Source organism: Lichenostomus cassidix, chromosome 6, assembly GCF_008360975.1.
Source record: "Lichenostomus cassidix isolate B80296 chromosome 6, HeHo_3.0, whole genome shotgun sequence".
NCBI classification, from domain to species: Eukaryota; Metazoa; Chordata; class Aves; order Passeriformes; family Meliphagidae; genus Lichenostomus; species Lichenostomus cassidix.
In genome coordinates this window covers 11,494,369-11,508,583 of record NC_139487.1, presented here as the reverse complement: position 1 = coordinate 11,508,583, position 14,215 = coordinate 11,494,369, and the positions used below count along the sequence as shown (strand labels likewise).

Sequence of the window (14,215 nt, the reverse complement as noted above, 5' to 3'; positions counted from 1 at the left end):
GACGCTACTGATCCTCAACAGTCCTAAAAAGAAAGGGAGTCTCCAGATAAGCAATGTCAAAATTACACAGCAATAGACAACAGGAAGAGCAGATCACTGAAAAATCCCATCTCACCCCAGGCACCAGTGGGGGATAATTTATGACCCTGGCAGCAACCACCCCCTTGAGCATGTCTGTCCTGAGTGCCCTCCTCTTCACAGTGAAAAAAGATCTTCAGTAAACAATAGTGTGACCATATTATAGACACAGCAATGACAAGCTGGGTTCTTCTCTGTGATATAATCATATTTGCAACATAACCTGCCTATTCTTGCTTTCCAGAGATGTCACACACAGAGGATGAGACAGGCTATATTCAATTCTGTCATGTCAGTGAATAGAAAACTCCACCCTATCTCCTCCTGCCTGGCAGGTGATGAGTCAATGGTGACAGATCCTCAGTGCACAATTAACCTGTCAGCAGGGGCTCACCAGAGCAAAAAGCCCTGACAAGAAGAGGAAGTCCCCATCACTCTTCCTCCCCTCAGTTCCAGGCTCATCCACAAAGAACATCAGGACCAGACACTTCTCTTCTGCATGGAGCAAAAGATCTCTTTTGTGTCTATCAACATAGGCAATTCAACCCTGCGGGCTGCAAACCAAGCATCACCTCCCTTTAAACAGAGAACTCCAGAAGATCCTGTGGCATTGAGCCAAACCTCTCTAGAAGTGAGTGCTCAAGGATAACTGGTGCCCCAAATCCTTCACAACAAGCTTGATAATCTCTGAATCCAGTTATTTTGGTTCTGATCCAATCCTGCCTCATTAGCCAAGGTTTTCCCCACTGTCATAAACGAACAAATTTACTGTTTTGATTTTCAAACTGGTTTTGCATCTTAGAAGCACCAGCAGAACAAGCTTTCCTGACAGATTTTGGAAGTAATGTTTCTTTCAACATTGATGGATGATTTCTAAAAACAAATTAGTTTTGTAACTAAACATTTCTAAAACTATATTATGGAAAGAATGGGGTTTCCTTACCAGAATCAAATCCTCTTAGCAAATCTCAGAAGCCAAAATTCTGCAATCATTCTGCAGGTAGAGCCAGGAGATGCAAGAGGCCTTTCCAACATCACAAAATAAATCAATGAGACAGTAAGGAGCAGATTTCCCAATACCCTACATTAACTACTCAATTTCTCCAGAAGGAAGGAATTTTATGGTTTAAGTTAAACAGTAAGCAAACTATTACTTTCTAATCCACAAAATAGGCATTGGCAAATTATCAGCAGTGATTGTTCCTTTAGGATAAGAACAAAAACTACTGGACAGGAAAAACCTTGGAGCCAACAGGGTTTGGCATTTAGTTTTTCTAAAGGTAACATCTCTGCATTTCAAAACAGCTCTCAGTCACCAGTCTTCTACAGCAAAAGAAAAAAAAAATGGTTTGAATTTGTGCTCATAAACAGTGAACTTCAACTAGCACTGACACTATTGTTCTGACACTGTCTGTGTCCAGTGCCACTGCTGAAGCTGCTGGTGGTTGGCAGAGCGCTAATCTCGTTCTCATACTGATGAATTTCGAGTAAGTCTGGTTATTCTTAATCCTTCCTGTGCCCGTGACAGCATCCCACTTTTAAACCCTGCAGCCTGCTCATAACCAATCCAGGCAAAAGCTATTTCTGTACACTTGGCTGCCAGTGCCGAGTGTCATTAAACTGTTTTTGCTCCTCTCAGCTGTGTCCTTCCACAGTCAGGCCTAAAAGCATGAGCCAACCCAAATGTGATATTTAAGGCAAGGGATAAAAGCTCATGCTGTTACAGTTGCCATTTTTCTACAGCTGTTTTGTAATTGCTGAACCTATTTCATTTAACTTGTTTTCCCCCAGGTTTATTGTTTGATATTTATCTACATGTAATTTCTTTTTTCATTTTCTGAAAGAGTAGCAAAAAAGATTCAAATCTTTTCTCAGGAATGCTGAGTTACTTGCTGGTATCACCAATCCTGCAGCCAGTAGCAAATTTCAGTATCCTCCATTTGATATTCCAGTCCAAATCAGTTTATACGTTACAAAAAAACCTGAAAAGTCCCACGTGAAACTAAAGAAGAGAAGGAGTAATGGATCTGTTATTTCCTTTTTTCTATTCCTGCATTGGCTTGGTTTATTTAAGATAACGATCTCCAAGCGAGACCTTGCAGAGATCAGGAGCACTGATGAAAGGCAGAGCACACGGGGGATCTGCAGCCCCACCTGACAGTGGCTGTGTCCAGACTGGGCTCCTGCTCTCTGGGTCACAGGGGCACAACTGGGGATCAGCCACACTTGCCTCCTCTGTCCCTGGGGCACGAGGCTGCCTGACCTCTCAGCCACAGATCTGTGACAGTCCCATGCTGTGAGCAGGATACTGTAAAGCACTTCTCAGATCTAAAAGCCAAAGAAACATTTTTTTCTACAAATTTAGGTGCTGAGGCCAAATATTACTAGTAAATACAGCCCTAAACCAAGCCCATTTCAGAAAATAACCACAGGTGGTTTGAGCATCTCAGCATCTACACTGAGATGTTCAAAGAGCTGTAGTACCTAATTTCCAGTGAAATCAGTGAGAGCTACCTTATCCTGTCACAATATTTATTCAGAACTTTTCCTGCTCTGTGTTTTATAATTTACTTCTCAGGCAAAAAAAAGTTGTAGAAAAATAAAACCTCCATATTTTTTCTGATTTTGCATTTCTTAGGGAAATTAATTTCCATTCTGCATCTCTCAAATGGAATGAATTTCCCAAATAAAATGCGTGCATTGAGCAGTCACAGTAACAGTGCCAAGTTCGGACTGTAAAACCAATTGTCATCAAATGGTGCTGACCACATTCCTAAAAGATGTGGAAATTATCTGTACTCTAAGTCCTATAAGAAAGAGCAATCACAAAAAAAGAATGTCAGCTTTCCTCATAGCACATGAGCTCAGCTTTCCAATGTGCTGGGAAACACAATTCAAAAGCAATGAAAAGAAATATAACAAACAAAATACAAGGGATGAAATGTAAGAGAAAATATTTTCAAAATATCAAACAAATCAGAATAAATATAGATATTTCACACATGAAAAATTTTCCTCCTCTACATATAGGTAATTGAATTGTTATTACAGGGCAGATTAAAACACATTTGAGAAACAGAAATAATTGTATGCAAACACAGTCATGCTTATGGATAGGGGAAAGTGTATTAGGGAGCTGTGCTTTAGCACCAATAGAATCATAAACTAAAGCAGCTTCCTTAACATGGTCACTGCATTACCCTGGCTATTTCTTTTCAGTATCCTTATCAGGAATATGTAATACATGAAGAATAAGGGGAGAATGCAGCTTCCATTTTACACTGGCTACTTGGCATCAGAGCATCCGAGTGTTATACCAATATTTATTTGACAGAGATATGATCAGTAAAGCTCCTGGCTACAGACCCCAACAGAGCATTTCTGTTCTTTAGTAAAGGCACCTTCAGCATTAACTCCATTTTCTGCATCAACCCTCATAATATGTCATATACCTATAAGTCCCCCAGCTTTTCTAGATTTGCATATTGTTTGAAAATTGCTTTATGATTCTTACAGGAAAACTATTCTCAGCTATTGAACACTGCTTTAAATTCAGCTGTTAATATTATTAGTGGTGGTTTAAACAGAAATCTTGTTTGAGCCTGCATGCATTTCTGTAGGGGGAGTATTGGAGAACTGAATGCTTGGCTCTTGATCAGCTCTTTAGAGTGGATCTAGACACAGAAAGAAAAAACAAACTCTCACAAGAGTGGTCTGGCTGTGATATTTTGAACCTTGCTGCAAAAAAGCCCTAAAACCAGTAGACCATATGCAATGTCTAATTGATTAATCCTACTTTTTGGGTATTTCTGTTATTTCTAGTAAAACAGAATCATTAAAAAAATTGGTTTCTGAGATTTTGTTTGTTGACTGTGAGCCCTGGCCTGACCTCAGCCTTGAATTTAAATCCCCAGCAGAAATCTGAAATTAATCTACCTCTGGTTTAGTTATCAGTAATTATAATTATTAACAGAAGTATCCAGTAAATGAATGGTTTTCAGTGACATGGTGTTTCCTTAGAACAATGGACAAATAAAAATACACTTCCTTGTTACCTCACAGTGTCTTTTCCCATGGCAATGCAGGATCTGGGCATGGTAACGGACACAAGCCCAGCCATGTGCCTACAGCACAGGCATTTGCCCAAACACTAAAATGTCACATATTGGAAACATAAACAGTTGAAAACTGCTCCTCCTGTAGCAGGGCCGATGGTTTGAAGCTTGCTTTCCCTGCAGGGCTAATCCAGGGGGTGCAGCGAGAGCAGCCGAGGCAGCAGCCCTGGGAACACCAACACTGGAGCTCCCAGCCCTGCCTGGCACATCACTGCTCCCATGGCCTGCCAGCTCCCTCGCAAAAGCCATGCTTTCATCGTGTGAAACAGCCTGAGAATGCTCCCAGACCATTCCACAGAGGAATTCAGTGTCCTCCTATGGTGTCTCCCATGCCACATGAAGGAAATCCACTATTGGGAGCTATCTGGCCTGGAGCTATCTCCACCAGCAGGAGCAGGCTCAGAGGAGACTGTCAGCCAGCTCTAATGCTGAGATTTCTTAAGACATCTCTCCAGCTCTCTGCCTGTAAGCTGCTGTACCCAGGAGAGGTTTAATGGGCTGGAAGAAATACCTTCTGCCTATTGTCACAGGACTCGAAAGCCTGGACCATCACCAAAACAGGAAACAGAAAACCTAAGCTGTGAATCCAACCGAACAAATTGGCCGGATTATTAGAGCGTTGGGAAATCCCAGCTTTTATTACAGCTGGATCGTGTGCTGCTCGGCACTGCGGGCAATCGGAGCACGGCAGCAGTAGGAAATGACTCTGTGGGGAGCAGCCGGCGAGCCAAACACGGCAGAACCCGGAGAGGACCGCACAGAGAAGCAGGGAGGAGGCAAGGGTAGGGCAGATGAAGGGTTGTAAGGAAGAAGCCAGCAACACATTTGTAAAAGTGCCTAAGGAACTACAGGGGAGTTTTGGTTTCTTTCAGGACAATAGGAACAGAAGTGAAGAGCTCAGCTTTGTGGCTGAATTAGTGCAGCACTACATCAATTAGTGTACCATTGCAAGTCATGGCTCAGTAATTAAAGGAGTGGAAACCTCTCTGTACATCCCAGCTGAGAGGTAAACCAGGTTTTTATGTCTCCTCCCCTGAAGTTTTAAGCTTCCATGTATTTCTGCCTGGAAGCACGTGCTCAGACACTGCTCTGCAGACATGCAATAACTCAGTGGACTCTGGGCTCAACAATCCAAATGCCCATGAGATGAAGGTTACACTCCTGAAAATTAGTTAATTAAACCCTAAGTCAGGTTTTGTTTAATGAGGCCAAGCTGCAGCAGAAAAACTGAGCAGGTCAACATGAAGCTAAAGATCATCTCACTGTGCACAAAGAAGAGACATGAAGGCAGCAAAAGCAATTCTGTTCTACCATCCCTTGGTGGCTGAGTCACTTGCTTATTGTTCTTTAGCCCAGCAAGTTAAATGTCATGTCTGTGCTGACAGATCAACATACAAACCACCTCTGTGCAGAGGGCTAAAAGAAGCAGCTGAAGAAATAGATAAAATAATTAGTATAATCTAGCTGCTGCCCCCAGGCCACAGCCCTACCACCTCCAGTGAGATGAACGATGGACCATGAGGTCCAGGGAAGACTGAATCCACAGGGCTTGGGCACCACTGTCTCTCTGTTTCTGGAGGGGCTTGGCAGAGTAACAAAACAAAGGAATAAATTGGGATTTCTCTGGAATTGTGCTCTGCCTGCTGTGGCTCAGAATCGCCCTGGAGGTGTCCTTCCCCCGGACCCTACACAGTGGTCCAGTGAGCCTCAGATCTCCTCCCTTCCCCCTCAGTTCACAGAAGAAAAACACTAAGATGTTTCCGTTGGCTTTTACATCATCTTTTTGTAGAGACTAATCTTCAGTTTCAACAATACATCTTTTGTGAAGCACTCCCAGCAGAAACCTTAGACACCTTCCCTAAGATCTGTTTGCTTACAGAAGACGAGGTAGGATTTGTTTAAACCCAGCTAGATTAATGTCTTGCAGACATTAGTGAAGTGAGATTTAATCAGGTTATTGCTCTACATTTTCCAGGGAAATAAATCACACTTATTACTAGGTTGGAATAGGATGCAAGGCTTGGGCTGAGAACATTTCATCTTTTTTGTTTTTCCAGAGGGGAGTGAAGGGATAACTTGAAAAATCCTGCAAGGCTGTCAAAGAGGCCCTCTACAACTTCAAGTAAGGACAATGGACACAAGCCATAATGGCTAGTGTATGTCTGGGGGTGGCCATACATCCCAATCCCCTGCCTTGCAGAGGTGCTGTAGGGTCTGTATCAGTACAGAAAGCAGACAGGAGTTTAAAGCAGACTCATAATGTCCATTTGAGATCCTCCATGTGAACTCTTCCATAACTCTTGGGACATAACTCCCCTTCTGGGTGTCTGTTTCTGCCTGGCACATGGGGATGTGTCCTTGCATCACAAATGGGGTGTTGTGGCATCAGGCATCCTTTGCAAACCTACTTGCAGACCCTAAATGGAAACTGTGATAATCAGCAGGTCTCAGAGTCTGACAGGCTTATTTTGTTGCAATGTTTTCTAAGTTTGCAATATGTGTTTAACAGTGAACAAGCAACTATATTTATTGTCACCAAACATTTTTCTAAAACAAGGCTGGATAGCAGAAAAAAAAAAAAGCAGCTCTTTATCCAGACTTTTGATTTAAAACTGCTCTTTCCTTCATCAGGAAACGAAAAAAAATACTTTGCTCTCAGCTATGCTAGCAATGTCTTCTTTAATACACATGCTAATACATCCCCTTGTCCAAAACCATGCATGTACAAGAAAGTAAGTATGGGAAATCAAATTGCAAAGGTCCTCCTCTCTTTTTCACCAGCATGGGAGCAGACAGCTGAAGCCAATACAAATCCTTCTGATAACTACAGGTTTGCATGCGCTGAAGTGCCCAAACCCCAAAAGCTTTGCATCCATTTCCCCTTAATCAGTGGGCTGTGCAAACACGGGAGAAAGCAAATTACAGTAACACAGCCTGCAATCAAGTTTCAAATTATGCAACAAAGCAGCACAAAACAAAATGGGTCCAAGTCAACATCTTACTGTGGAGTACAATAAAATATATCCTGTTCAGGACGAAGGAGAAAAGGAAATACCAGGAAATACAGCCCTTTTGCCTGTAAATACCCTCCTGCCAACGCTTTCCCTGGAAAAATTAGTCCTATGAACCCTAACTGCATCAGCATGAATCAGCCTGTCTGCTCCAAGGTAAAGGCTATGGTTCTGTTTCGTTTTTAATGGGAACTCTTTTGCCCCTCCTTTTCTTGGCTTCCTGCTTAGAAAGAATAGACTCTCCAGAGACAATTTTGGATCTGGACCACAATCTTGCTCCCTACAGATAACTAAGTATCTGTGGGCAGGAGTACATTTAAAGAAGCAGCTGGTAATTATGAGCCAAGTGCTTACTGGCAGGATTTCCCCCTGCTACTGAGCCAGTGCTTTTTGGGAACTAAATGACTCTTTGGTGATAACTATCAGGTAAAACCCACAAACCAGGGAAAGTTCCCTCATTAAACCACGAGAAAGAAACAATGCAAAGGTGGGTGGAGGATGGCTGAAATTTGTGTCTGAGGGTTGCCTGATTTCCCTGTCCTCCATTCACCCAAAGTGGCTGTGTGTAACTGCTGGGCATTTTCTAAGTAGCACTTGAAAGCTACAAAATCTTTTCCCATGTCTACAGCAGTAATAAAAACAAATGACCTTTTCCTTCCAGCTAATCAAAATGTACTGAGCAGCACTGGAAAACCATCACAACACTTACTCTTTTGGAGGGTTAAGGTCTTCTGGGCGAGCCTCGAAGAACCTGAAGACTTCATCGCACTGTGAAATATGAGGAGGAAGCCGAACCAGCGCCTGCAAAACAAAACAGAGAATGAGAAGTGCTTAGACATAGGCCAAGTTTGAAACATGGCCTCAAACATCTGAACTACCAAGCAAGAGCAGGCAAAACAATCCTGGCAAGTGACAGGAAAGGAATACTAAAGAATAGCATTGCACCTGGCTACTTACCTGAGAAGAAAGGAAACAGCAAGCCTTGACTGCAAACGTCGAGTAGGATGCAATGAGTTCAGACAAGCAATGATTCTTAGAATCAGCCAATGTAATTTATTTTGCCATATGTACAGGAGCAGAATTTAGTCCAGAAGTGCAAAACTGTAACACTGAGTAGGTAAGAGCTCTGTGGCTGGGACAGTCAGTGACATGGGCTTGCACAGCACCTCAAACCCTGAGGTTAGGGCTTATGGGCCTTATGTCAATGCATACAAATTCAACACCCACTAAGACAACAGATTAATGTGCTGCATAAAGCTTTCCATTAACCACTGTCCACACAAAAAGCAGAGCTCACTAAAAAAAAACCACATAACCAAATCAAACAACAATTTGGTGCTAAATTAACAGGAAGGGAAGTTTAATTAAGTGTCTGAAAAAAACCAAATCAAACCCAACCAAAACACAGAGAGGCTTTTTCTGCATGAAGAAGGTTGCACAGCACGTCCTGGCTAACAGTGTCTATGCACTTGCCTTGGCAGAGATACACAGCACTTGTCACATTCAGCAACAGCTCAGTACAGTCTGGGTACCAACCACATTATGTTGAAGAGTACTGAAAAGCAGACTTAAGACAAGCACACAAGGCAGAAACATGCTGTGAATTTGCTATTCAGAATCTAGAGCTTGATGGTGCCAAAAGAGGTCAAAGAGCTGTCCCCAGCCCACAGAGATGGGGCACCAGCTCTCAGTGATGACTCAGAGATTGCCTCCAGAAATGACAAGCAAGAGAGGAAAAGAGGCTGGACTTCACCTCCTCCTGTGCTAAGTTATGTTGAAAATAGGCTACAGGTTAAATATAGACCAAGCTTCTTAGAGCTGCTGTAAACCTGTTTGACAAAATGAGATTGTCTGGCTCTTCTCCTAGTTGAAAGTAGGACAAACAATCTTGAAAGACAGATGAAAAACTGTACCAGAGCTAAATGAAGATGCATTAGGGTGAACAGGTTATATTAACCATGAGACATCTGACGGATCTTGGTCAGACACATCAGAAGGTCCAACCAAAACATAAAGGCAGGACAGGGCAGCCAGTTACCATCACAGCTGTTTTTAACCAGGCTTTAGAAGTGGCCAGATTTCTTTCCAAGACCACATTCACTTGAGGATGTGAAGGAAAAGAGTTGGAAAAATCCTGCTATGAAATTGTAAGTCTCCACTATTAGATGATGGCATCTTGTTGTGATGTGTTCAGAAATTCAAAGTCAAAGCTTCCACACCTACAGCTCTCCTTTCCTTTGTGATGAGATGCTACAAAAACATTAGGAAAATCCATTTGGTATCACTTGACCTGTGAAGAATGAGGATCTGGCCTTTGGTCATGTGGAATTCCACTACAGAGCCGAAAAAGATGCCTTGCAAAAAGGAAGCAGCATCATGTGCAGAAGCCACGCAAGAGCTTGATGGGTCCAAGTGCCAGGGTAAGCACCACTGGCTGCTGCACTAACACAGGATGAAACAGAATAGCCGGAAAACTCAAGCACTTTTATGTGAACAAAGGCTGCCCTGGTCTACACCTCTGTTTGTTCAAACTTGCTTAGAAGTGCGACAAAGGTGTGAGCTCTGCCTTTATTCCTACTGTACATAAACACATGCATCCAGCTGGCAAACCAGGAATAACACAGGGAAGTCAGGAAGTGCCCGGGAATAGTAACGATCACAGCATGTTGAAAGACGAATGCCTCACCAGCGCAGGCTAACAAGAACATAAACAACATTTATTCATCTGCACCTCAAGCAAGAGACAGCAAAGCAATGCTGTCTAACCAACAGTGGATGGAGCTGGTATTTAGTGCTAGCTCTACTACTCACACCCTTGTTGGTTAGGGCAGGTTACTAAACCTCTTTTCATCAAATTCAGCTGGGATATATCTTCAGTTACCTCCTTAAAACGCTGAGCAATAACACTTACCTAATCTGCAGAAAGGTTAGGAGGCTCAGATATTCAATATCTACAGTGTGTTTTGAAATCCCAAAGGGCTCAATCTTGCACAGTCAATGGGGCAAGAGCAAGCACTGCAAGCGATATGTATCATTACTAGAGAAACACAAATACCCGAGTTACGCCCATTGCGGGAGGTCTCAGACATCAGACGCCTTCTCAAAGAATCACCACTTCACCACAGGTCGCAGGTGCTCACCCTTCCCAAGGACCAGGCTCCAGATGTCAATACTGAGCTGGAGCACAGAGTGGGTTTTCAGTGATGGAGGAACACAAAGCTGCTGTGGAGCTTTTTGTTTCGAAATCAAGGGAAGCTTTGGGAAATCTGAACCCCCTGAATCAGTGGTTGGCTGCCTGGAAATCTCCAGAAGCACTGTGGGTCTGCCGAGCTGAAGGGGGATAACTGAAAAGCACCTCTGTGACTCCAGGCTTTTGCAGGGAGTGAATAAAAATCAGCCAGTCATTTCCACACCCAGCCATCCACCTTCCCACCCTGGGGCAGGGCTGGCTGTTCTGCTTCTGAATCATCTCCCAAAGTGCTGCAATTTCCAGCCTTATGCACAGAGATGGACTGAAATCCACCCCATAGTAACTTGCCATTGCATGTTTTTTGGGAATCTCAGCTGTAAAATCCAGCCAGTCAATTTTTACTTGGTTGTTTTTTTGGTTTTTTTTTAAGGAACAAAACCCAAAGAAGTGGTAAGAAACTCTAAGAAAGGGTAAATAAAAGTGCAAACAAGGGTATAACACCAATCAGAATCCTTCTGTTAATTTTTGAATAGCAGCAGGGAGCAGCAACATGGTTTAGTGAAACAGTGAAGTGTCTCTTCAGCAAACACACAACATTCACCAGGAACAAGTCAAGGCCAACACAATTCTGGTGAGCAAACAAAAAGTGCACTGAGGAGATGAGGGACACCACTGGCATTCTGCAGTGGGAAAATGCAAGCTTCTGGCATTTCCAGCAAGACAGTTCCAGGGCAGAGCTGCAACAGCCTGAAGGAAAGACTGCAGGCTCAAGGGAAGAAGTGTAAAGACAAAGAGGAAAACAGATGGTGAAAGGACAGAAGGGACAGGGAAGTGACATTCTTCTGGGGATTTGGAAACCAGAGGTAAATGCACACAGCTACAAACAGCAAGCATCCAGGAGCAGCCAGGAACTTGCACAGGAACGGTGAGAGATAAAAAGTGCCAGCAAGCAGAATTCAGTCTTGCACAAGCCTTGAGTACTATCAGTAATAGCATGTTTCCTTGCTTGGCATGCACAGGCGGACGTGCGCTGCTCAGCCCTCACACATCCCTCAGGAGATAGGCTTTTATGTGTCATTCCAGCCTGTGATGATGTCTGTCTCTGTATTACAGGTTACAGACAGTCTCGCAGAGCAGATGATTCGAAAGGCTGTTGAAAAGCTGTAACATTGGGCAGGGTGTGAGCAGGCCGCCCTCAGTGCTGGGGATGGCCAGCTACTCCCACAGCACCAGCCCACCTGGGGAAAGCTGCTGCATGCCACACACGGCAGGCAAAGCCAGCAGAGCACCAAGGGCAGGCAGGGGTTCACTGCTTAAGGGTTACATGAACTGGAAACTGCTCCACGGGACTGTGTCCCAGCTCAAAGGCTCCATGGAATACATGGATAAAACCTTGGAGGTACTTGTAATGAAGCTTTGAGTGCTGTGGGTTGCATTTATGCAGGCATGTTTATAAAACATGATGCACAGACATGTATACATAGAGATGCAAAGCACATGTGTAGGTGTGTGTGTATGTATGCACAGAATGGTATTCACCCCACTGAACTTTATGTGTCTTAAATGGGAGACTGGCCACATTTATCTATCAGCTGGTATAATTGCTAGAGAAGGAGCAGCATCTTTGGAGGATGCTTTGTCTACCCCCTGGATGTCTAGTTCTAGAAGGGGTAAATCTTTGATTGTCTCCACACAGCCTCTAGAGACACTTCAGATGCACAGCTTTTAAATCCCTAATATCCAGTGGGTTTGTTCACAGCTCTGCATACAAATACACAGAGCCAGCTCACAATACTGCACAGTTATGACTCCCTTACTTTTCCTCTAATTGTTTATCATTTTCATTAACATTAATCACTAGAGCCAGATGTTCGGGAGTGGTCATGAGCCCAGCAAGGGGGAAGGTGCAATTAAAATAGATAATTCCTCAAAACAAAGAAATAAATTGTTTCATTGATATGGAAACACCTTCTGTTTGGCTGAGAGCCTCCAAGCTTGAACTAAAGCACTGAAGTGGGGGATAGCAAACTCTGACAGGCAGAGAAGTGGATGATGAGTGCAAGATTGTGGTTCAGAATCAAGAAGAAGTGGGAATAAATAAAGAGCTGAGAGAAGGACGAAAGAGGATGCAGTTCCAGGAAGTAACTGGAACAGGTAAGAGCTTCTGACTTGGAAGGACCATAATGCAATGGAAGGTAAGGCTCTGCTCCAGGTGCTGAGAGGAGTGCTGCAAATAATTAACTCTTATTACTGCAGCCATTCTAAATGTATTGGGATTTGAAACACAGATTAAAAAATGACAGATCAAGTTTGAAAGTGTTTCACTAATGACAGATAAGTTTTGAAAGTATTTCATTTAAATTCCCATTCTTGACCAGGACTACTATTACACCTTCAATCCAACTAGGTTAGTTGTACAATGGACAGAGGGAGAAATGTCTGTATACCTGTCTCGACAGGTTCAAGGATTAAACCTTGAAAGAGAGGCAGGACTGAGAGACCAAGAGAGAGGTAATTATGTTTTTGAAGTATGGTCTCTCAAACAGTGAACATTAATAAAAGAACGACCAGTACTTCCTAGCACTGATGTGATTTGCTCTTTTAATTTTTATTTAGGTGGTGTCCATTTGGGTACTCAAGCCTCAGTACAGAAAAGCACCATAGCTTCTACTTAAAGCCATATCCAGCTTTACGGGACAGCATGAAGGCATGTGACAAATCCAGGTTAGTGTTTATGACAATGGGACTTTACATTTCAAGGTCTTCCCTGCACAAAGATGCTTCCCTCAATTAGGATCAACACACACAAATACAGAAGTCAGCAAATGCTGGCCTGAGTCTTCCCAGAGGGCTGTGAAAGGACAGAGAGATAGTTTTGTGAACCACTGACCTGAAAGGTCCTTCTTGAAGACAGGATTGTATATACTGGACAAACACTCACCAGAGGTGTGTTTGAGAGATCAAAAGCTTCATAAATAAAATGCCCCTGGGAAGGGAGGTCTGTGAATTTGCTCTTTCTTTCACATTGGCAAAAATTCCTAAATAAATTTAGAAAATCAGGTCCAATGAGCCCAGAAGACCTTAAATCACACTAAACTAATTCCAAACCTACAGTTAAGAGGGAAATCATCCAGAGAGACTAATTCCAGTGGGCAGCACACATTTATTGGCAAAACACAGTTTGTTTGGTAACTCACTCAGGTTACCAGTAAGGACATCCAGACTCTGCACTTTCATGTTTACAGATGAGAAAACTCCTGGAAATCTTCCCATGTATCCCACTCCTCTTGTGTGTATTGCAACTTCAAAGTTTCTTAGCAAAACCACTGGCCTAGTTACCTCTGTGATGGCATTTCTCTAAGCTGGTACAATGCACTGAGAATAACCCAGACAGGGGTACAGAGGCTGAAGCTGTAGGGTCCAGAGGGATCATGCCCTGGACACAGAACATTCTGCAGACCTCCCCTTACTGCCAAGTATCCCCACAAACTCTCAGACAACCTCTGCCTGTTCCTGGCACAGAAACCACAAACACATCCACACAGCAGGAGTAAGACCTGCTTCTCAGCCATGCAAATTATCACACTGACAGACAAAACAAAACAACAAATGGTCATACATTTGCACCCCCATTTGTGCTTTGTCTTTCCAAGACAGGTGAAATGGATGGAGAACGCTCATCTTGCAAAAAACCCCATGAAGTTTGCATTTGAACCCTCCTCTGCCTCCCTCCTCTGCTTCCACACAGATTCCAGTGGACAGAGGTCTGTTGTTTCATTTATTCATTTTATTATTCCATATCAGATTTACTCTGTCAGCTG

At 43.2% G+C, this 14,215-nt stretch overlaps 1 protein-coding gene across 2 annotated transcripts in view; it reads right to left on the bottom strand.

The window, feature by feature from the left end:
* Nucleotides 1–14,215, bottom strand: part of SH3PXD2A (SH3 and PX domains 2A) — a 241,894-nt gene that overhangs the window by 123,829 nt on the left and 103,850 nt on the right. For both annotated transcript variants that reach the window (XM_085064899.1, XM_085064900.1), the window contains exon 5: nucleotides 7,914–8,005. In XM_085064899.1, the coding sequence (XP_084921025.1) occupies nucleotides 7,914–8,005 (92 nt within the window). The remainder of the gene's footprint in view (nucleotides 1–7,913; nucleotides 8,006–14,215) is intronic.